Genomic DNA, 24,661 nt, shown 5'->3' on the forward strand with positions numbered 1-24,661 from the left:
GCTTCAGTGTGTTCAGAAACCTTCAGAAACCCGCTCGAAGTATAAGAGCGCAAAATTATCGTATAAGTTGTCTACTTTTGTGTGAATATGACGGATAAGAAGACCGATAAGAGGAGAGTCGCTTTATTGACAGGAATAACCGGTCAGGTATGTTTGTTCGTGTTCGTCCGCCTTGTTAATTGCGAGAAAACATCATGCCGGTTGAATTGTGGCTTAATCATTGCTTTATTGACCGTAAAATGTCTGCCCCATATTTCTTGGCTTTCTTTCGCATATTTGAAGCGACTCAGTCCTCGGAAACTAGAATTCAGATACTACAGCTAATCACAATTTGGGAGCATATGTCTACCTCCTGGTGCCGAAATATTTGAAACCTATGGTTCAGTACACCTGGTACACTAACTGCGATAACTTTATAATCCACGGTAATTATTACATAAAACAAAGAACTTGAAAATGTCGTTATTGAAAGAATAATCAGCCCCTTATTTACGACTTCCCGTATCAAGTCGCCCCAAAATTCCACATCGTCCCAAGTTTACCGTAATAAACCAACTTTCAAGTGGATATACAAAATATTGCAACGTGTCTCGCAATCGTGTTGAATTTTTTGCTTTAGAAAATCTATACTTCCCCATTGAGGGTTAATAGCGATAGTTTATGTTTGTAAACGTCGTTGTTGTTATTTGATTACATCAACCACTTAAAGACTAAAACAAAGTAGTCCATTCTTTCAATAGCCTCTGGTTTCCCCGCCAAATGACGTCTGAGAAACAACCGCACAAAATTCCATACTGATGATGCGTCACTACCCAGACAGGGTGCAAGGAAAGTCAGTTTCGCGCAAGCTGTAGCTAGCATGCACTAGTCCACAAGTCGTTACAGCTAGTCCCCAAACCCTTTTTGATTGGCAGGATTGATTACAATCCTTCTGTAATTTGAATTTCCCCAAAAAACAGCACTTGCCCACACTAGCCCGATAGCAAAATCCACTAGCCCTGGGCTATCGGGCATAGTGTGCGTGGCAGGCATTTGAAAGGGAAGGGAAAGGGAGCTTTGGGAAAGGAAGTTTTAGGCGCGAGAGAAACGCGAGGGGTGCCAAGGAAGGAGGGAGGGAAACGCCTGCCAGGAAACCATTGTTTTTCTCGTTTTTAACATCTACCAGGCGAATGTTAAAATCCTGATTGGTCAAAATTTGATAAGATCTAAATAGCTTGTTCTAATTGGTCACCTACATGTTATTCAGTAACTTGAGTGTTAGCATTCACAACTAAACATATGTCGTTTAATAGTGAAGCGTGTTGAGATTTCTCTACAGGAATTCATCGTTAGAAGGCATCAATTTCAGCTTCAAAGGAGAATACAAAAAAAAGCGGTTAAAGAACCGTATGAAGGAAAAGGCCTGTCAGCAGATGAGTTTTACTGACCGGTTCTGAAAAGTATTATCTCCCAGCAGCTTGTCGGTTTTACTCTCCAGAAGAAAGAAACGAAAAATCGTGCTGCCTGTGTGCTTGCTATCTGCTGTTTCACCCGCGTTATCATTGGCAAGATAATTGAAGACGAAGCGATCTATAACTTTTCAGTTGACTTTTGGCGATTCTTGGTCGAGGACTTCTTCTTGCCGGTTATAAAACCGCCAGGAACTTACTTTAATAATAAAAATAAGTCTGGAAAAACAGTGCAAGGAATACGACTAGAATACATGCATCGCGGTCAGACTTATTTGACAGCTAGTCATTCACAGTTGCGTTATTTTTGTTATTTTTTTAATTAGGAGGCTTTTTTAATTAATGGCTTCCTTGCAGGCGTTCCCCCCCTCCCTCCTCTCTCGCGCGTGGTCTCGCACCCTAATTCCCTTCCCCTTCCCTTTCGAACGCCTGCCACGCGGGCTATCGGGCACAACTTTCTTTGCATGCTGCCAGATCTGTGTAGTGCTTCTGATTGGTCATGCCTCGTGGGAAATTTGATTCAAGCAATCATAAGCACTACCCAGATCTTGGTAGTGTCACGTTATCCGTATGGAATTTTTGCGGTTGTTTCCCAGACATCATTTGGCAGGGAAACCAGTGGTAACGTCACCAAATGTCACCTGTTTTCTCAGGCCATTCTTTCAAGAGCTAATAACTTTCTGGGAAGCATTTAAGGGAGCTTAAGCAATAACGTTTTTGAGCAACGCACGTCAACCAGAAGTGGCCTTTTTGCAATCTTGGGGCGTGATTTTGACCAAATTTTTAGGCAAATCGTCTCTATGAAAGGAAAAGCACTTTAAAATACAAATTTGGTAGCTTCAAGGCATATTAAAAGGGACAATGCTTCACTTCCTGTTGATTTGCGTCACTCAAAAACATCTTTGCTTAATCTCCCTATTAATATCAATAGCAGGTGTAAAGTTGATTAGCTAATTGGTTGGAATTTCCTTGGCTGGGTTGTTCAAAGCAGGGTTAAGATAACCCTGGGTTAGTGCGAAATTTGAATTCAGATATGAAAGCTTAAAAAGGAAATTTAGTTTAATTCTTTTTGGCTACTATTTGATGATAGGATACCAGTGATTTTGTTACAAATAGTCATGGTGAGTCCTGTGACACATCTTGTGAGAAATCATGAGTCTCTGTCCATAACCAATGAGTCCCAGTTCAAAAATTGGGTCCTAAATTGAAGATGCTTGGGCCTTTATGTAACCTGACAGTTCATCTGAAGACCGACTATAGTATACCTTAATTAAAATATAGTCCTTCTGTAAGTGGAGTTGGCCGCTTACGGGAATGTAAAAACACAGAGTTTTTATGGGAGTTGAGAAAAACAGAGTTTTGTAAAGGGGGCCGTAAGAAGAGCTGTCTGCCTACAAGAGTGTCCGTTGGGAGAGCTTCCGCTGTAGTAACTTTACAGCTGTAGGTCGTTGGTTGAACTTGAGGACAGACTCAGCCAAGTTGAATATGATAAGCTGCTAAACAAGGTAGTTTCCTATGACAATCAAGGAGCTGGAGTGATTTTAAGTGGAACAAGTCATAACAGTAGTCTAGAAAGAGATCCATTCTTAGCCTTGTCAGTAAATAAGTGGGTTTATATTTTGTAGTTTTCAGTAATGGAGGCAGGTTGTACGCTTGTGCCTAGGCATTGCACCTTAGACAAGACGCTGTGTTCCTAACTCATGGCTCAAAATAACTGCTGGTCAATAGACAATGTCAAGCCAGAATGGTAACTTGACTGGCCCAAAACTTAACTTGCTGGTCATGTTAACTAGTCACAAGAGAGACCAGGGGCTATCTTTGGTCAAGTCTTAATTAAGCCATTTTGTCCATTAAGGCACTTTTTAAATGATCTAGCAATGACTTGTACAAGCATATGATAGTTCAGAGTTTACAGGGTGGCAGTGTCATGAGTAACTCTTTTCTGTATTTTGACCAGTCAGAAACAAGACTTGACTCAGAAAAAAATTCTTTGGCTGGTCATTGTGTCCGGCCACCATTCAAAAATTATTTTGAGCCTTGTAACTGTCATTCTCCCAGGTAAAGTACTGCTGGGGCAATCGTTTGTTGGACTGGTATCTCAGCATGAGGGACCACAAAGACTCTCGGCAGCTTTATGCTACAGAAGCCATGTGAGAGTCACTGGTTCAATCACACCCTTACCAGTACAAATTTATGGTCAGTGGACCATGGACCATACTGCGAGCTACTTAATATGGTACCTTTCATGTCTGGTTGTTTGCTGCATGGACATAATCATATGTCTAGTAAATATAGGAGTTGATTTTAAAGAGGCCTCATTTTATGGACAAAATCATTGATAACCTGCAATGAGCTATTTAAATGTGATGTTACACGGGATGGTTTGCAGTGGTGATTTTTAACACAACACCGCATTGCAATGTTAGAACCATGTTGTAACTATTCAAAACAATGACACAATGTGTTGCTTTGCTGTGTCGCGCCAAAAATCGTTGGTGCAAATCGTCTTGTGTAACATCACCTTAAGTGGCTTGAAAGGGTGTTAGTTACTAATAGCCTCTTATAAAAGAAATACCTTTTCACCCATAAATTTCATGGTGAATTGCAAATTTCAAAGTCTGTCTCTAAAACAGTGAACTGAGTTTAACTGTTCAACAAACAGGTGCAATATAACAAGTGTCAAATGCAACGTTTAATCTAATGCAACTGTATTGTTATTTTATTCTTTTCTTCAAGGATGGTTCATATCTTGCCGAGCTACTACTTTCCAAAGGTTATGAGGTATGTGATGTAAAATAATGTAGATACTTTGGTTATAGGCAACATCTTTGTTTTAAGGGAACATCTCCAGATTTCAGAAAGCAAAATTTCCATTACTTTGGAAACAATATTTGAATATTGGTAAGATTATACTGATGCAAACGGAAGTTCAATTAGCATCATCGGCAGTTTGACAATTAGCATTGTTCAAATTACATTTTGTTAATAGGGAAAACAAAACGGTTAAGTTTATTTAATATTTCATTATTTTTGTTCTTCCTAAAGGTTCATGGTATTATTAGACGTTCTAGTTCCTTCAACACTGGCAGGATTTCTCATTTATATGCCAATACCAAAACACATGCAATGGGAGGTCGGTATATCAGACTATAAGGTCTGCTTTTCAAGCAAACTTTTGTAAGAAATGCAGCAAGCTTATTTCAATCATATAGAATGGCACTAACCTGGAACGACCTAATTTGCTGACTAGTGAAACATTAAAAAAAATTAATAAGATTATGTCATTATGATCAAACTGGAAACTTTGTCAAAATTTCATTGATGTAAAGTACATATATCCATGATAAGCTTCAAGTTTTCATGGTTCTGTAGTAAAAAAGGCTCTTGCTAGAAGGCAAGAAAAATTTCATTTTTTTTGTTATTTATTTCCTCACTAAGCTTTTGTGAGAATAGTAGATATACGTTTATCATTTAACTGCATATATTTTCATCTAATTACAATAAAATGCTTTTAACATGAGAGAAACTTGAACAAAGGCTGTAGATTCCCGCAGCAATCAAGTATCGAGGGTAGAAAGTGAATTACTCGAAACTAAACAATAGCCGTTCTGGTTTGATGAGTCTTGCAGGAATCGAGTATCAAGAATTGAGACATAACAATGGAGAATCAAGTCTCAATTCTTGACTTATTTGATTCTCATGAGGATCAAAAATTGAGTGTCAACTAGTTTTGAACAGTACTGTATTTTGATCATCAACATTTGAATTTGGTGCTAAAAATTAAAATTATTGCAAAAAAGAACACTGTAATTACTAAACTCATTGGTTAAATGAGAAGATGAAATGCTTTCACATCACAAACCTTGGTATTGGTCATTTAGTCCAGCTGCTTAGCCACTGAGGGTTTTGTAGACTGCAGTGAAGTTAAGGTCTTATTAAACTACAATCTTAGAAGAAAAAGATGGAATTTTGAGACCCCCCGCCTCCCTTCAAATTTAGCATGTTATGGCCTTTCTGTGGCTTCATCCTTAACTTCTAGCCTGTAAACAGGCTCCCAAGTGGAGCGGGGTGAAAAAGAAAATTTTCAGAGAGTTAGAGGAAGGGGGATGGGGCTCAAACTAAAATTTCTGGGACAACGTTCGCAACAAAAACACTTTGGATATTTTACATCTTGATTGATTGTAGCATGATTTAGAGACTGCATTGTAGTGTATTTAGTGTGGTCAATGGAGCATTACCTCTTTGCTGAACCAGTTCATTTTTTTATATAATGTACAGGAATGATACTTCATTATGGAGACCTCACTGACAGCACAAATCTAGTAAAAATTGTTAGCCAGGTATGCTTTTCCAGTGAAGTTTGCAATGTTAGTGTCCCCGATCAGTAAGCCTGACGGAAAGCTAGAAGATTAGACACTTAAATAAAGTTGTTGATTGATTGATTGATGTTAACAAGACTATTGACCTGTCGGTACTTTGAGAACACTGATACATTTGTTCATTCTCACAGGTAAAACCTGATGAAATTTACAATTTAGGAGCCCAAAGTCATGTCAAGGTTAGTCTGTGATAGACCATGTTAGGTGCCCTGTGTGTATGTTACAGGTCAAATTTGAGTTCAGGTTAAATTTTGTTAACCAAGGTTGATTCTCAATTTCCAGTGTCTCCAGGCCCTAATTATTGATGAATTAAGGCTAGGAGACAAAGGAGATTGAGAATCAACCTATAGTAGGTTAAATCAAAATTAACCTGAAATCAAATTTGACCTGTAACATGTACATAGCAGTGTGTCCCATTGGTCCCTTTTTCAATACATATGATTTAATTTTATGTCACTGTTACCCTGCAATTTCGATAACTTCTTCACCTTTTAATATTTCAGGTTTCATTTGATTTAGCTGAATACACTGCCAATGTTGATGCTCTTGGAACATTAAGGTTACTGGATGCAATCAAAACCTGTGGGATGGAAAATCATGTTAGATTCTATCAGGTAGCTGAAAGAAAAATACCACTGCCGCCACCATTGTTGTGGCACTCTCTTAACTCCTTCACTTCTACCCTTGGTTCTTCATTTGTCAAATACTGAGAAAAAAAACTGCTGAAGTGGTTTCACCAGAGGATTTCATCCACAGACTCAAAGATAGAACTACTGTATACCAAAATGATTGTTACAATGTTTAAATTGTACTGTGAAAGGTTTGAACCCAGGAGTCATTTCAAGAGTAGGTTGAGTTTGATTGTCTGGATGAATGTAGTCTTGAATAGGACTGTCGTTGTTGACAGTGACTGATGTTTCGACAACCTGTGTGGTAGTCATCCCCAGAGTCAAAGTGAGTTGTATCACATCAGTTGATGGTATTATACACTGTACTCTGGTTATATTGACCTGATTGGTCTATTACATCATGACATGTTGTTGGTCATCTGTCAGTTAAGCCATGATATAATTGGCTATGAAGACTTGTAATGTAATTGTTGCATTTCGATACGTCTATTGTCACAGTTAAGCAGCCATCCATTGTTAGCCAAATTGTCAATTCTCCAGTTATTCTCTTGATTTTGTCAATAAGTCGTTTGAATGGTGCCAGAAACTGTTGGTTACGATTCAGTAGTATTTGTTCTAAGTTAGTAAACCAGCTAGTAGTCTGTAGAATACATAATACATGTCGCAGAGTCCCAGTCGATTTGATGTTTCGTCTGTAAAAGTTGTTCCGCAATGAGATTGTTGACGTCGCCATTTGTGTTCTGTCAGTCGCAGTTGTACGACTGGAGAGGTTTCATGTGAATGGCCACATCTAAGAATTTCATCCATGGATTCTTAACATAGAATATTATTGTAAACTATACAGTAAAAACTGTTTTGTAAAACTACAATTCTTTTGAAGTCTGGAAAATAGGTTCTTGTATTTTTAGGGTGGTTATTGGCAATTTAGGCCAAACGTAGGTTCATAATATAAGGAGATAATAGTGGATGATCACCAGAAAAATAAATAAACTTGGTATTGGTCCTAAAATATGCAGTTACTATTTATTCACAACTGTGTCATGTGCCAAGGGCAGAAATGGCCAAGAGGTTTCATTTCAATAGCCACACTTTAGGATTTCATCCATGGGTTCAAAAGTTACATTAAAATGTGTGCACCATTGCCTCAGCTAATGAAAATCATTAAACCTCGCTCATGTGTCTTTGTTGAATATAGGCAAGGGTAGAACAGAATTTGTAGTTTTAATAATAATGATGATGATGATGATGATGATATCAATATCTATAATAACAATAATAATAATAATAATGGTAATAATAATGATATTTTATTTCATAACTTTATGTGACAGGCATCTACCAGTGAGATGTTTGGAAAGGTTCAAGAGATTCCCCAAACTGAAAAAACTCCATTTTATCCAAGATCGCCTTATGGTAAGATAACACTTTTGTTTTTAGGCACAAAGCCGCAATGTCCTGGAGGGAGGTACCCTGCGAGCAGAGGTTATATTTTCACTGTGTGAGCCACTGTGCGAAAAGTAGCCTCTGCCAACAACCGTTCCATTTTCTCTCGATCACCGTTCAATTTTCTCTCGTGCATGCACGAAATTCATCATGCAAATCGTGGGCAACGTTAATCGTCAGATCTGTTGTCAAAATTGGCATGAGTTTCATGGCAAAGAAAAATTGGGACAACTCTGTTTTGCTACGCAAGACTCGCGCAATAATCACACAATGCTCCAAAAAGGAAAAAACCCGTTTTTTGAAATTTATTTGTTCAGATTTCTGGACTGATTTGCACGGTTCTCAGCAAAGGCTACTTTACGCACACCAGCTCACCAAGAGAAAATGTAGCCTCTGCTGACAACCGTTCAACTCTGATTTGCTATGTTACCCTTGTTACCCCTTGTTACCCATGTTACCATTGTTACCCTTGTTACCCCTTGTTACCCCTTGTTACCCTTGTTAGCCCTTGTGTTACCCCATGTTACCCATTGTTACCCTTGTTACCCCTTGTTACCCCATGTTACCCCTTGTTACTCCTTGTTACCACATATTACCCCTTCTTACTCTTGTTACCCCATGTTACCCCTTGTTACCCTTGTTACCCCATGTTACCCCATGTTACCCCTTGTTACCCTTGTTACCCCTTGCTACCCTTGTTACCCCTTGTTACCCCTTGTTACCCTTGTTACCCTTTGTTACCCCTTGTTACCCTTGTTACTCCTTGTTACCCCTTGTTACCCCTTGTTACCCTTGCTACCCCATGTTACCCCTTGTTACCCCTTGTTACCCTTGTTACCCCTTGTTACTCCTTGTTACCCCTTGTAACCCCATGTTACCCCTTGTTACCCTCGTTACCCCTTGTTACCCTTGTTACCCCATGTTACCCCTTGTTACCCTCGTTACCCCTTGTTACCCCATGTTACCCCTTGTTACCCCTTGTTACCCCATGTTACCCCTTGTTACCCCTTGTTACCCCTTGTTACCCTCGTTACCCCTTGTTACCCCTTGTTACCCCATGTTACCCCTTGTTACCCTCGTTACCCCTTGTTACCCTTGTTACTCCTTGTTACCCCATGTTACCCCTTGTAACCCCTTGTTACCCCATGTTACCCCTTGTTACCCTTGTTACCCTCGTTACCCCTTGTTACCCTTGTTATCCCTTGTTACCTTTGTTACCATTGTTACCCTTGTTACCCCTTCTTACTCTTGTTACCCCATGTTACCCCTTGTTACCCTTGTTACCCCTTGTTACCCTTGTTACCCTTGTTACCCTTGTTACCCCTTCTTACTCTTGTTAGCCCATGTTACCCCTTGTTACCCTTGTTACCCCTTGTTACCCCATGTTACCCCTTGTTACCCTTGTTACCCCTTGCTACCCTTGTTAGCCCTTGTTATCCCTTGTTACCCTTGTTACCCGTTGTTACCCCTTGTTACCCTTGTTACCCCTTGTTACCCCATGTTACCCCTTGTTACCCCTTGTTACCCCTTGTTACCCTCGTTACCCCTTGTTACCCTCGTTACCCCTTGTTACCCTTGTTATCCCTTGTTACCCCTTGTTACCCCATGTTACCCCTTGTTACCCTTGTTACCCCTTGTTACCCCTTGTTACCCTTGTAACCCCATGTTACCCCTTGTTACCCCTTGTTACTCCTTGTTACCCCTTGTTACCCCATGTTACCCCTTGTTACCCTCGTTACCCCTTGTTACCCCTTGTTACCCCTTGTTACCCCTTGTTACCCCATGTTACCCCTTGTTACCCCATGTTACCCCTTGTTACCCCAAGTTACCCCTTGTTACCCTCGTTACCCCTTGTTACCCCTTGTTACCCTTTGTTACCCAATGTTACCCTTGTTACCCCCTGTTACCCCATGTCACCCTTGTTACCCCTTGTTTCCCTTGTTACCCCTTGTTTCCCTTGTTACCCCTTGTTACCCCTTGTTACCCTTTTTTACCCCATGTCACCCTTGTTACCCCTTGTTTCCCTTGTTACCCCTTGTTTCCCTTGTTACCCCTTGTTACCCCTTGTTTCCCTTGTTACCCCTTGTTTCCCTTGTTACCCATTGTTACCCCTTGTTACCCCATGTTACCCCTTGTTACCCCATGTTACCCCTTGTTACCCCATGTTACCCCTTGTTACCCCAAGTTACCCCTTGTTACCCTCGTTACCCCTTGTTACCCCATGTTACCCCTTGTTACCCCAAGTTACCCCTTGTTACCCTCGTTACCCCTTGTTACCCCTTGTTACCCCTTGTTACCCCAAGTTACCCCTTGTTACCCTCGTTACCCCTTGTTACCCCTTGTTACCCCAAGTTACCCCTTGTTACCCTCGTTACCCCTTGTTACCCCTTGTTACCCCATGTTACCCCTTGTTACCCTTGTTACCCCTTGTTACCCCATGTTACCCCTTGTTACCCTTGTTACCCCTTGTTACCCCTTGTTACCCCTTGTTACCTCATGTTACCCCATGTTACCCTTGTTACCCCTTGTTACCCCATGTTACCCCTTGTTACCCTTGTTACCCCTTGTTACCCTTGTTACCCCTTGTTACCCCATGTTACCCCTTGTTACCCTTGTTACCCCTTGTTACCCCTTGTTACCCTCGTTACCCCTTCTTACCCTTGTTACCCCTTGTTACCCTTGTTATCCCTTGTTACCCTTGTTACCCTTGTTACCCCTTCTTACTCTTGTTACCCCATATTACCCCTTGTTACCCTTGTTACCCCATGTTACCCCTTCTTACCCCTTGTTACCCCATGTTACCCCTTGTTACCCTCGTTACCCCATGTTACCCCTTGTTACCCCTTGTTACCCCTTGTTACCCCATGTTACCCCTTGTTACCCCTTGTTACCCTCGTTACCCCTTGTTACCCTTGTTACCCCTCGTTACCCCTTGTTACCCCATGTTACCCCTTCTTACCCCTTGTTACCCCATGTTACCCCTTGTTACCCTCGTTACCCCATGTTACCCCTTGTTACCCCTTGTTACCCCTTGTTACCCTCGTTACCCCTTGTTACCCTTGTTACTCCTTGTTACCCCATGTTACCCCTTGTAACCCCTTGTTACCCCATGTAACCCCTTGTTACCCTTGTTACCCCTTGTTACCCTTGTTACCCTTGTTACCCCTTCTTACTCTTGTTACCCCATGTTACCCCTTGTTACCCTCGTTACCCCATGTTACCCCTTGTTACCCCATGTTACCCCTTGTTACCCTCGTTACCCCTTGTTACCCTTGTTACTCCTTGTTACCCCATGTTACCCCTTGTAACCCCTTGTTACCCCATGTTACCCCTTGTTACCCTTGTTACCCTCGTTACCCCTTGTTACCCTTGTTATCCCTTGTTACCTTTGTTACCCTTGTTACCCTTGTTACCCCTTCTTACTCTTGTTACCCCATGTTACCCCTTGTTACCCTTGTTACCCCTTGTTACCCTTGTTACCCTTGTTACCCTCGTTACCCCTTGTTACCCTTGTTATCCCTTGTTACCTTTGTTACCCTTGTTACCCTTGTTACCCCTTCTTACTCTTGTTACCCCATGTTACCCCTTGTTACCCTTGTTACCCCTTGTTACCCCATGTTACCCCTTGTTACCCTTGTTACCCTCGTTACCCCTTGTTACCCTTGTTATCCCTTGTTACCTTTGTTACCCTTGTTACCCTTGTTACCCCTTCTTACTCTTGTTACCCCATGTTACCCCTTGTTACCCTTGTTACCCCTTGTTACCCCATGTTACCCCTTGTTACCCTTGTTACCCCTTGCTACCCTTGTTAGCCCTTGTTATCCCTTGTTACCCTTGTTACCCGTTGTTACCCCTTGCTACCCTTGTTACCCCTTGTTACCCCTTGTTACCCCATGTTACCCCTTGTTACCCCATGTTACCCCTTGTTACCCCTTGTTACCCTTGTTACCCCTTGTTACTCCTTGTTACCCTTGTTACCCTTGTTACCCCTTGTTACCCTTGTTACCCCTTGTTACCCCTTGTTACCCCTCGTTACCCCTTGTTACCCCATGTTACCCCTTCTTACCCCTTGTTACCCCATGTTACCCCTTGTTACCCTCGTTACCCCATGTTACCCCTTGTTACCCCTTGTTACCCCTTGTTACCCCATGTTACCCCTTGTTACCCCTTGTTACCCTCGTTACCCCTTGTTACCCTTGTTACCCCTCGTTACCCCTTGTTACCCCATGTTACCCCTTCTTACCCCTTGTTACCCCTTATTACCCTTGTTATCCCTTGTTACCCTTGTTACCCCTCGTTACCCCTTGTTACCCCATGTTACCCCTTCTTACCCCTTGTTACCCCATGTTACCCCTTGTTACCCTCGTTACCCCATGTTACCCCTTGTTACCCCTTGTTACCCCTTGTTACCCCTTGTTACCCCATGTTACCCCTTGTTACCCTCGTTACCCCTTGTTACCCTTGTTACCCCTCGTTACCCCTTGTTACCCCATGTTACCCCTTCTTACCCCTTGTTACCCCATGTTACCCCTTGTTACCCTTGTTACCCCTTGTTACCCCTTGTTACCCCTTGTTACCCCATGTTACCCCTTGTTACCCCTTGTTACCCTCGTTACCCCTTGTTACCCTCGTTACCCCTTGTTACCCTCGTTACCCCTTGTTACCCTTGTTATCCCTTGTTACCCCTTGTTACCTCATGTTACCCCTTGTTACCCTTGTTACCCCTTGTTACCCCTTGTTACCCTTGTAACCCCATGTTACCCCTTGTTACCCCTTGTTACTCCTTGTTACCCCTTGTTACCCCATGTTACCCCTTGTTACCCTCGTTACCCCTTGTTACCCCTTCTTACCCCTTGTTACCCCTTGTTACCCCATGTTACCCCTTGTTACCCCATGTTAGCCCTTGTTACCCCAAGTTACCCCTTGTTACCCTCGTTACCCCTTGTTACCCCTTGTTACCCTTTGTTACCCAATGTTACCCTTGTTACCCCCTGTTACCCCATGTCACCCTTGTTACCCCTTGTTTCCCTTGTTACCCCTTGTTTCCCTTGTTACCCCTTGTTACCCCTTGTTACCCTTTGTTACCCCATGTCACCCTTGTTACCCCTTGTTTCCCTTGTTACCCCTTGTTTCCCTTGTTACCCCTTGTTTCCCTTGTTACCCCTTGTTACCCCTTGTTTCCTTTGTTACCCCTTGTTTCCCTTGTTACCCATTGTTACCCCTTGTTACCCCATGTTACCCCTTGTTACCCCATGTTACCCCTTGTTACCCCATGTTACCCCTTGTTACCCCAAGTTACCCCTTGTTACCCTCGTTACCCCTTGTTACCCCATGTTACCCCTTGTTACCCCAAGTTACCCCTTGTTACCCTCGTTACCCCTTGTTACCCCTTGTTACCCCTTGTTACCCCAAGTTACCCCTTGTTACCCTCGTTACCCCTTGTTACCCCTTGTTACCCCTTGTTACCCCAAGTTACCCCTTGTTACCCTCGTTACCCCTTGTTACCCCTTGTTACCCCTTGTTACCCCATGTTACCCCTTGTTACCCTTGTTACCCCTTGTTACCCCATGTTACCCCTTGTTACCCCTGTTACCCCTTGTTACCCCTTGTTACCCCTTGTTGCCTCATGTTACCCCATGTTACCCTTGTTACCCCTTGTTACCCCATGTTACCCCTTGTTACCCTTGTTACCCCTTGTTACCCTTGTTACCCCTTGTTACCCCATGTTACCCCTTGTTACCCTTGTTACCCCTTGTTACCCCTTGTTACCCTCGTTACCCCTTCTTACCCTTGTTACCCCTTGTTACCCCTTCTTACCCTTGTTACCCTTGTTGCCCCTTCTTACTCTTGTTACCCCATGTTACCCCTTGTTACCCTTTGTTACCCCTTGTTACTGTTTGTTACCCTTGTTACCCCATGTTAACTCATGTTACCCCTTGTTACCCTTCCTACCCCTTGTTTTCTTTTTTACCCTTTGTTACCCCTTGTTACCCAGAGTTACCCCTTGTTACCCCTGGTTACCCTTGTTACGCCTTGTTACCCCTTTTCGCCTTTGTTACCCTTGTTACCCCAAGTTACCCCTTGTTACCCCTTGTTACTCTTGTTACCCCATGTTACCCCTTTTTACCCTTGTTACCCCTTGTTACCCTTGTTACCCGTTGTTACCCCATGTTACCCCTTGTTACCCCTTGTTACCTCTCGTTACCCTTGTTACCCCTTGTTACCTCTTGTTACCCTTGTTACCCCTTGTTACCCCTTGTTACCCTTGTTACCCCTTGTTTCCCTCGTTACCCCTTGTTATCTTTTTTACCCCATGTTACCCTTTGTTACCCTTGTTAACCCTTCTTACTCTTTGTTACCCCAAGTTACCCTCTTGTTACCCCTTGTTACCCTTGTTACCTCATGTTACCACTTGTTACCCCTTGTTCCCCGTTGTTTCCCCATTATTACCCCTTGTTTCCCCAAGTTACCCCTTGCTACTCCTTGTTACCCTTGTTACCCTTTGTTACCCCATGTTACCCCAAGTTACCCCTTGTTACCCCTTGTTAACCTTGGTTACCCATTGTCACCCATTGTTTACCCTTGTTACCCCATGTTACCCCTTTTTACCCCTTGTTTCCTCTTGTTACCCTTGTTACCCCGTATTACCTCTTGTTACCCCTTGATACCCCATGTTACCCTTTTTACCCTTTGTTACCCCTTGATACCCCTTGTTACCCTTTGTTACCCTTGTTACCCCATGTTAAGCCATGTTACCCCTTGTTACCTCGTGTTACCCTATGTTACCCCTTGTTACCCCTTGTTATCTCTTGTTTCCCTTGTTACCCCTTGATACCCCATGTTACCCTTTTTACCCTTTGTTACCCCTTGATACCCCTTGTTACCCTTTGTTACCCTTGTTACCCCATGTTAAGCCATGTTACCCCTTGTTACCTCGTGTTACCCTATGTTACCCCTTGTTACCCCTTGTTATCTCTTGTTTCCCTTGTTACCCCTTGATACCCCATGTTACCCTTTTTACCCTTTGTTACCCCTTGATACCCCTTGTTACCCTTTGTTACCCTTGTTACCCCATGTTAAGCCATGTTACCCCTTGTTACCTCGTGTTACCCTATGTTACCCCTTGTTACCCCTTGTTATCTCTTGTTTCCCTTGTTACCCCTTGATACCCCATGTTACCCTTTTTACCCTTTGTTACCCCTTGATACCCCTTGTTACCCTTTGTTACCCTTGTTACCCCATGTTAAGCCATGTTACCCCTTATTACATCGTGTTACCCTATATTACCCCTTGTTACCTCTTGTTACCCTTGTTACCCCTTGATACCCCATGTTACCCTTTTTACCCTTTGTTACCCCATGTTACCCCTTGTTATTCTTTGTTACCCTTTTTACCCCTTGTTACCCCTGGTGACCATTGTTACCCCTTGTTACCCTATGTAACCCTTTGTTACCCCTTATTACCCCTCGTTACCCTTGTTACCCATTGTCACCCATTGTTTACCCTTGTTACCCCATGTTACCCCTTTTTACCCCTTGTTTCCTCTTGTTACCCTTGTTACCCCATATTACCTCTTGTTACCCCTTGATACCCCATGTTACCCTTTTTACCCTCTGTTACCCCTTGATACCCCTTGTTACCCTTGTTACCCCATGTTACCCCTTGTTACCCTTTGTTACCCCTTGTTACTGTTTGTTACCCTTGTTACCCCATGTTAACTCATGTTACCCCTTGTTACCCTTCCTACCCCTTGTTTTCTTTTTTACCCTTTGTTACCCCTTGTTACCCAGAGTTACCCCTTGTTACCCCTGGTTACCCTTATTACGCCTTGTTACCCCTTTTCGCCTTTGTTACCCTTGTTACCCCAAGTTACCCCTTGTTACCCCTTGTTACTCTTGTTACCCCATGTTACCCCTTTTTACCCTTGTTACCCCTTGTTACCCTTGTTACCCCATGTTACCCCATGTTACCCCTTGTTACCCCTTGTTACCTCTCGTTACCCTTGTTACCCCTTGTTACCTCTTGTTACCCTTGTTACCCCTTGTTACCCCTTGTTACCCTTGTTACCCCTTGTTTCCCTCGTTACCCCTTGTTTCCCTCGTTACCCCTTGTTATCTTTTTTACCCCATGTTACCCTTTGTTACCCATGTTAACCCTTCTTACTCTTTGTTACCCCAAGTTACCCTCTTGTTACCCCTTGTTACCCTTGTTACCTCATGTTACCACTTGTTACCCCTTGTTCCCCGTTGTTTCCCCATTATTACCCCTTGTTTCCCCAAGTTACCCCTTGCTACTCCTTGTTACCCTTGTTACCCTTTGTTACCCCTTGTTACCCCAAGTTACCCCTTGTTACCCCTTGTTAACCTTGGTTACCCATTGTCACCCATTGTTTACCCTTGTTACCCCATGTTACCCCTTTTTACCCCTTGTTTCCTCTTGTTACCCTTGTTACCCCGTATTACCTCTTGTTACCCCTTGATACCCCATGTTACCCTTTTTACCCTCTGTTACCCCTTGATACCCCTTGTTACCCTTGTTACCCCATGTTAAGCCATGTTACCCCTTGTTACCTCGTGTTACCCTATGTTACCCCTTGTTACCCCTTGTTATCTCTTGTTTCCCTTGTTACCCCTTGATACCCCATGTTACCCTTTTTACCCTTTGTTACCCCATGTTACCCTTGTTATTTTTTGTTATCCTTTTTACCCCTTGTTACCCCTGGTGACCATTGTTACCCTGTGTTACCCTATGTTACCCTTTGTTATTACCCCTCATTACCCTTGTTACCCATTGTTACCCCTTGTTACCCTTGTTACCCCTTGTTACCCTTGTTACCCGTTGTTACTCTTGTTACCCCTTGTTACCCTTTGTTACCCTTGTTACCCCTTTTTCCCCATGTTACCTCTTGTTACTCCTTGTTACCCCATGTTACCCCTTGATACCCTTGTTACCAGAAAGTGACTCCTAAATAACTGTTTTAAGCACACATGGGAAAAGAAACTTGGAAAGATATTACCCATTTTTAGGACCTGCTTCAATGTATTTATTTATATAGCTAACACAACATTTTAAAGTAACATTATTAAATTATCAGAATACCATAGGACTGAGCAGCGGACCACATTAGCCACTTCGTATTCTGTGTGCATATGGCTGTATATTGCACCTACTATATGCACTGTACATAACTGTGCAAGGAAGTTCAGTTTGCCATTGAGGCAAGCTGTAGCTAGTATTTTCTAGCCCAAGAGTCATTTTCTGATCAGCAGGATTGATTACAATTCTTTTGCAATTTCAACAATTACCCCAAAAAGCTTCACTTGCCCTTTCAGGCAAGTTGAGAACAGACTTTACTAGGCCGATAGCAAAATCCACTAGCCCTGGTGTACTTTACTCATGGGGGATGAGTTCAGGCAAGATCTCACCATGCATCTGTCTGTTCAATAGCCTGTCAAAAATTTTAGAAAGGATATTTGTTTGACCAGGTCACTGTTTTAGTCGGACAAAGCAGTTAAGTTGTTGGACATGTATGCATAATATTGACTTTAAATTTCTTTGATTACTATGCAAATCATTAATCTTAAGTATTTGATCTGTATGGTTGTCATGTTCATGAACCACAGGCAGGAGTTCATCAGACATGGGAAATTTTGTAAGTTTAAAAGTATAATTGGTACTTCTTTTCATACTAACAGGTGCTGCCAAAGTATATGCTTACTGGATTGTTGTAAACTACAGAGAAGCTTACAACATGTTTGCCTGCAATGGAATCCTCTTTAATCATGAAAGTCCACGCAGAGGTACTTATTATTAACTTGACTTTGACTTGATCACCTTCATTTCTTAGCATAAGTGAATACCGGGTAAGACATCTGTGTTGTGAAAAGATTTTTTTGGTACGTATGTCAACTAACATAGTACCCTACTCTATAAATATATAATGTTATATAACATAATTTGTCCTTGTCTCATTTAAAACATTTTTCAGTTAACTTTAGGAAAAACCTTAACTTGAATATGCAATTTAACTGAAAATAATGCTATTTTCTTAGATTCCTGATGTAGACTGCAGTTGTTGTAGAGAATTTCAAACTAACTTTGATTTCCGAGGGAGCTTTGTAAAAATTGTGAGCCCTCTCTGCATTCTTTTTTTCAATATACATGCTTTCACTCACAATCATTAAATTGAGGTAGAATTTTAGTTGTGCAGAATAAATTAAGGCACATATTATTGTCCAAAAACAATGACAAACTTTGTTACTGTACCACAGGTGAAACATTTGTAACAAGGAAGATCACAAGGGCAGTAGCAAAAATTCATTTAGGACTTCAGGATGAGGTGAACAGTACATTTAGTGACAAAAACTGAGGTGTTACAAGTTTAAATGGTACATCCCTTACCAAACAAAATCTTGGGAAATGATATGCGAAATGATGGGTCATATCTGGCCAATACGTGGGAATGGTATGAATGGGTTAACTCATACCTTGGTGATGAATTTTGCAAATTTCTGTTGCTATGAAAAATGTATGGAGTGAAAGCTGCTGTTTTGTCAGGATATGGACAAGATATTGAATAAAAAAAATGTGACCCTGTTAGGGTCAAATTCCGACAAGCGACATGCACGCCTTGAAACAGCCACACGGGACAGCAGAAATGGCGGGAAATGACACAAAGATGGGTTAAAAATGCGAGCGCTACAGAGAAAAGCGCAAATACAATAGCATACTGACAGCGACATGGCCTCCTCCTCAATATGCAAAATGAAATGTTTTGAAATTCAGACTAGGGACATCCATAACCCCCTCCCCCCCCCCCCCCCCCCGACTAGAAAGCCTCAAAAATAACTGTCCTATCTGGTTTTAGGAATATATTTCAGAAAATCAACGTACAAAAACGTAAGACCAATATCACATAAATTTAAAGAAATAGTTGGAGTGTTCAGCTATCTGTTAATTCTGGTTAGATGGCTGATGTTCATTAATTGAAACAAAAAATTATTATCATACTAGGTGCACTTTTTGTACTTGTGAGCACCTTTACCCTGTCACTGTTTGAGAGAGTATATGTACTTACAGTAACCTGTTTTGTAGCCTGAAAACAGTTTTTGAATTTTTCGCTAATGTAATCTAAGCATTAACTTTAGTTGTGCTTGTAAATTTTCAGCTCCAACTTGGCAACCTTGACTCCAAACGAGACTGGGGACATGCCAGAGACTATTGTGAGGTTAGGTCTGATAAAAGAGGACTCAGTACTTTGGAAAGATAATTAGTCTTTACCTTAATTTCAAAGGAAAATAAATAAAATTAAAATATATGTCATAAACTGGATGAAAAATATCAAGTTTACCAAGGAAGGATGCCACTCGTGAGTAAGGATCCAAGACGATTCAAGATGTTTCAACCTAAACCTAGATAATCTTGAGTGTAAAAGAGGTCTATTCCAAACTTTCTCACATGTCTTGCTGTTTATTTCAACGTAGAGACGTTTCACCCTTCGGGCTTCTTCAGTGTACAAATTAAGTTAAAAATCAAATCCTGGATAGAGCTGTATAAAGAAGAATGAATTTTACTTGAGTCTTAACGTATTTAGCACAAAAGTACTGTACAATAATAGAGGACACTATATTTATGACTCATACTGATACGGGAGTGTCATTTTATGTGGAAACATAAAAGCCACACAAAGGTCTAGCTGTTTGCGAAGCAAAGGCATTACCTTCACTTCTCAGTTATTTTTCCTGAGTATAGGCAGATACATCGTGACGTCAGTGTTTACATTTTTGTTCATTAGCATACGAGTCAACCCATAAAAGATATTTTAGAAGGTGTAGCTGTATCTACCAATTAGGTTCAAAAATTAAAGAGTTGGTTACGTTTTGGAGTTTGTGCAAGTTTCAGCTCTTTGCAATCAGTAACACAGAAAATAGCAGCAATTAAAAACTGCAAAATTTTTAAGTGGCAAAACATTAATGAGCTCATACATTCTACTTGTAAATTTTGGAGTTTTTTAAAGAAAATTGCTCTGAAACTATTTGGTATATCGGGCTCAAATTTTCAGAGGTAACTGAAATTGTTATGCTCTTTCGATATTCAGAAATGCCATTTTATCAGCTTCATCAGATAATGATAAGCCTCTGCGAATGAGGCAAAAAATGTAAACAAGGACTCACCTATTAGTCTGACCTGAAGTGCCTTACTGATTTCAGAGACTTAAGTTATTGCAACATCTAAAGAATTTGCAACTTATAGCACCACTGTAACTACCCTATCAAGGAATTTCAAGCATTACATTTTAAGCTGTACTTTTTTTAAATTATTGCAGGCCATGTGGATGGTCTTACAACATGAAAAACCAGAAGATTTTGTGATTGGAACTGGAGAAGTCCACAGTGTGAGAGAATTTACCGAGAAAGCTTTTCAGCATGTTGGAATAACCATTGTGTATGTACAGTCTAAACAATCATTGCTTAGAACATGATGCTTAACATACATATTAGGGCCATTTTATACGAGGAAAATTAATGAGGTGCGCCTTTCCTTAGACGCGTCCTAATTAAGACGCAAACTATCCCGTATAAACGGCAAATTAAGACGCGACTTAGCAAAGGCGTGTCTTGTCAAAGAACAGGAGTTAGGGGCTGTTCTTAGATAGGATGCATCTTAGCTAAATTTCAAACGAAATGTACTAGTTATACAGGATAGTTTGAGTCTTATTTAGAACACGTCCTATGTAAGACGCGTCTTATTTTTCCTTGTTTAAATGGCCCTAATATTTAAGTTCTTGATGCTTTTGTGTTTTCTTGTTGTTGTTTCCGAAGTATGGGTTAACAATAATCTTGCTCCTGTGTTAAGTTTAATTTGTTTTTACTCCTGATCATTATCCTAGCTGTATTTCCTCCACCTTGCATGCCACCGCCTTATTTTTATGACTACACATATTTTGGCACAGCCTTAAGAAACTCAATCATTTTCTATTCTGAACATCTTGTTATCACCTCATAAAGATGACCAGGATTTCATGACCCAACGGTGCTTGTATTGATGGGGTTTCACTTCATGTGGTTCTCGATCCCCAGTAAATATCTAAATGCCAGTAAATCACAGTGACATTAATAATAACAAATTATAACAATATTTGTTTTATTATTATTATTATTATTATTACTACTATTATTCTAAGACATTTTAATATTAGTAATCAGCAATGATCAATAATAATATTCTTGCCGATCATTTTGTCTGTTTACATTTATCTCAGGTTTAGAAAATACTCCAGACAGTTATCAAATAAGCTGAATCCAGTACCAGTAACTTAATTATTAATATATTTTCCCCATGTCACATCAAAGGGGTTTTTAACAAGTAGTTTCAGTTTATCGCTAATTTTTGTTTTATAGTTGGGAAGGAGAAGGTGATACGGAAGTTGGCAAAGATAAAAACACTGGGAAAGTCATTGTAAGGGTAAACCCCAAGTATTACCGGCCAACAGAAGTGGTAAGTTTAGCAATTCTCTTATGGCACCCACACAAACATTTCGGTTACTTGTATTATATAAGGCATTTTTTGCAGATCTTTTACCAATAACACTGTAATATTACAAGGAAACTACATGTATTCTTGTGTTATGTTGACTGCCAAGAACCAATCCTAATTTTGCTTGTGTCACTGTAAATGATGGTAGTATGCATGTTAGTATCCACGTAATTTTTAGGTGCTGTGTTGCTTTGAAGTCTTCTATGTTTCAGTCACTTCCGTGCCTTTGTTTGAGTTGTTACGGTTGGGGGATTAAGTATTTCCTGGCCATTCAAAAAAATTAAAGCAAACGCTACCTACTTTGGCAGAATTGTGATACACTGACAACAGAAGAAAAATTAATGTCCAGTTCTAGACCATCTTTGCCATTTCTGCACTTAAAAACTTCAAAGGTTAGTGATACATGTATCCGTAAATATAATACATGCACTTGATTCTCTCCTTCAGGATTATCTTCAGGGATGTGCAGATAAGGCCCACAAACTTCTTGGTTGGAAACCAAAGATATCTTTTGAGGTAAATCCTTTACCTTAAATTATACCCATTGTCGCACTGTCACATAGACCGTAGCTGACTACAGCCAAGACAGTAAACTTCTTTTGGTATCTTAATGAGTAAAACAAGTACATATAGAATGACATGAGTGACAGATGTCAAAGAAGCTCCCAGGGTTGTGGTTATGGGGGAAGGGTAAAAAAACCAGCTTATTCAATTGGATGAATGAGGAAAATGATTAGATCTCAATTTTATGGGGGCATAAAAGTTATAGAGATAAAGAAATAGCCTAGAATCCTAGGACCAACTTTTTGTTCACAAAGAGATTGTACCAATTACTTAGCTATCTTTAGGTAAATGAGGGGGACGGACAATCTGTGTGCCAGTGAGCCATGCTATTCATGCAAGCCGTGGGGAAAAATGAATTTTTATTAAATTGCAAATACAGGAAAAATGGTTCGCTATGGGTATGTGTGGTTTTTTTTGCTGGAATATTTTGCAGAATTGCCTACGTCCAAGTCTGCACGCAGCTGAAAAATTTGCGAAAAATTGGACAAATTCCCAAAATTTGCTAACATTGTAAAACTCGAGGGCCCCAGCTAAATCTGCTATGTTTGCGATTTTTGCAAAATTTGCGAAAAATTGGAGAAATTGCAAAATTTTGCTGACAAAGAACTGGGGAAAAATCATCAGACTCCTGATTTTTCGCAATTTTCGCAAATTTTGTAAATCCACGACTGGGTTTCGACTTAAGTGATTATTAACTTGACGAAGAAGTGCGAAAAAATCGCAAGTAACACGAAAAATCGTTTGATTTGCGATTTTTCGCAACTGGCTTTCGAAAAAATCATTGACCTTGCGATTTTCATGATTTTTCGCAAACACACGAACTGCAGCTGCGTGCAAACCTGGACATAAGTGGGAATTACGCGGTCTTTTCATTTATTAGGATTAAGTTTTTAGAATTGGAAATGAAAGGCTTGTTAGGTACCCTGTGTCATGTTTAGCTTGAGGAGTAATCATCTTTACTCTCAATTTCATTCACAGGAACTGGTCAAGGAAATGCTGGAAGCAGATTTAGCACTCATGAAAGAAGACCCTTCAGCTTAATAGTGAATACAATCAGTTCTCACAGGGAATTTTCAAGTTCACCTTTCATCATATTTTCACAGGTTCCATTCTAAGGTCATAGTGCACAGGTGATTGCCAATTACCTGGACAAACCAGAAATTCACACCATTCCATTTAAGAAGCTTCATGAAAATCACCGCACGCGAGAAATCACGCGCGCTCGTGTGTCCCGATGGGGACTACTCGTAGTCTAGGTATCCAATGGATAGCACTGTCCGCCTTTTGACCAAATGGGATTGGTGACCGGTCGTTTCGCCAACGTCCCGTTCGCTTCCGTTTTATGTCGTTTCGCTCAGAAGCGAAATGAGCGCTGAGCATGTTTATGCTTCGTTCTCTCAGCCATGATATACAAAAAAGTGCGATACGCATGTATATACCTGGTTCTTTCAGCCCCTAATCAGGCGGAAGCAGTTAGGGAACTCAACACGTGAGCGAATCGACTTCAGAAGTTTGCGAACAGGACGTTAGCGAAACGACTCGTGGGCGAAACGACCGTGAAACTGCTATAGGTAAATAATGACTGTTAGAGTGTAACCTGTAAAAGAAAATTACTCCCTCTATCAACTGTTTGTATAATTTAGATTACCTTTAATTCGTGGTTGTTTGATTTATCGATTGGTTGCACGCAAATAAGGCCCTAAATGACTCCTGATATAATATGAATTTCCTCCTTTCATTGACAAGCATTTATCTGATTACCTCGCCACCAAACCATCTCGCCACCAACGAAATCGCCACCAACCGTTGTTTTGAACTTTGATTCATGAACTGAAATTTCTTAACCGTTGCTATCTTTTTATATTTCAAAGAAATGACCAGTGGTTGTGAAACTTTTCTGCCAGTTTTTCAGTCTCTCAAATGCTAAAGTTTGCATTCACCGAACCCTTACATGTGTTGTTAGTATTTGCATTACCAAGAGCATAAGCCCTTCGACGCAAGGATCGTCAGTTAGGATCGACAGATTTGTATCTGGGTCGACTTTGAATTCGAATAGGCTTGACGAACAAGTAAAAATATTAGGTAAGTAATCCTAGGTATTAAACTGTCAATTATTCCAGAGTTTTTCGTTGGTGACGAGTCGACTTATTGGTGGCGATTTCATGGATGGCGAGATGACCGTAAACCGACAAGCATTTACTACGGGGCAAATTCCAAAGTGAATGTAGTATTTTATCAGAAGTTACTTGCAGCCGCTTTTGTCTGTCTGTCAGGGTAAGGCACCTAGTATTTAGCATTCAGACAGTTGAAAATGGTCATACACTGTATTTGGACAAGACTATTTGAAAGTTCGTTGTGTCAGTTATACTACTACATGAGAAATTTCTGCAATTTGATTGGCTTAGAGCAGTGGTATTTCAGCTTAATTTGAAGTACCTACATGTGAAAATTACAAACCTTTTGCGGGTAGTAGTGTAAACAAATAATAGCATGATTTGTACGTGATATTTGGCAGAAATACCACTCGTGATATTTCGAAATTGTCTCAAATTTCACTCGCCTAACGGCTCGTGGCATTTATGCCAAATATCACTACAAATCATGCTATTACCTATACTAATTACAGGAGATGGTTTTATGGGATTCTAGTTGTATTTAATTC

At 40.9% G+C, this 24,661-nt stretch overlaps 1 protein-coding gene across 2 annotated transcripts; it reads left to right on the top strand.

Moving 5' to 3' along the window:
* Window positions 1-23,176, top strand: LOC140927513 (GDP-mannose 4,6 dehydratase-like). 2 transcript variants are annotated; one of them, XM_073377174.1, is made up of 15 exons: window positions 34-147; window positions 3,507-3,684; window positions 4,185-4,229; window positions 4,494-4,581; window positions 5,727-5,788; window positions 5,959-6,006; window positions 6,331-6,441; window positions 7,788-7,869; window positions 17,595-17,699; window positions 18,171-18,238; window positions 19,067-19,126; window positions 20,225-20,343; window positions 21,300-21,396; window positions 21,883-21,951; window positions 22,978-23,176. In XM_073377174.1, exons 2-15 carry the CDS (start codon window positions 3,583-3,585, stop codon window positions 23,038-23,040), a joined length of 1,119 nt encoding a protein of 372 aa, XP_073233275.1. In that variant the 5' UTR covers window positions 34-147; window positions 3,507-3,582; the 3' UTR covers window positions 23,041-23,176. The 2 variants fall into 2 exon arrangements, with proteins under 2 accessions (XP_073233276.1, XP_073233275.1); XM_073377175.1 differs by lacking the exon at window positions 3,507-3,684 and having other exon boundaries at window positions 1-147.
* Window positions 23,177-24,661: the final 1,485 nt, after the last annotated feature.

Source organism: Porites lutea, chromosome 2 (assembly GCF_958299795.1).
Source record: "Porites lutea chromosome 2, jaPorLute2.1, whole genome shotgun sequence".
Classification (NCBI taxonomy): Eukaryota; Metazoa; Cnidaria; class Anthozoa; order Scleractinia; family Poritidae; genus Porites; species Porites lutea.

Bases quoted from the DNA above. Each gene is read 5' to 3' on its own strand.
- LOC140927513 (XM_073377174.1), top strand. From the start codon at position 3,583: ATGCTACAGAAGCCATGTGAGAGTCACTGGTTCAATCACACCCTTACC. The intron at 3,685-4,184 runs GTACCTTTCATG...CTTTTCTTCAAG, and splicing joins ACTGCGAGCTACTTAATATG to GATGGTTCATATCTTGCCGA. The intron at 6,007-6,330 runs GTTAGTCTGTGA...TTAATATTTCAG, and splicing joins GAGCCCAAAGTCATGTCAAG to GTTTCATTTGATTTAGCTGA.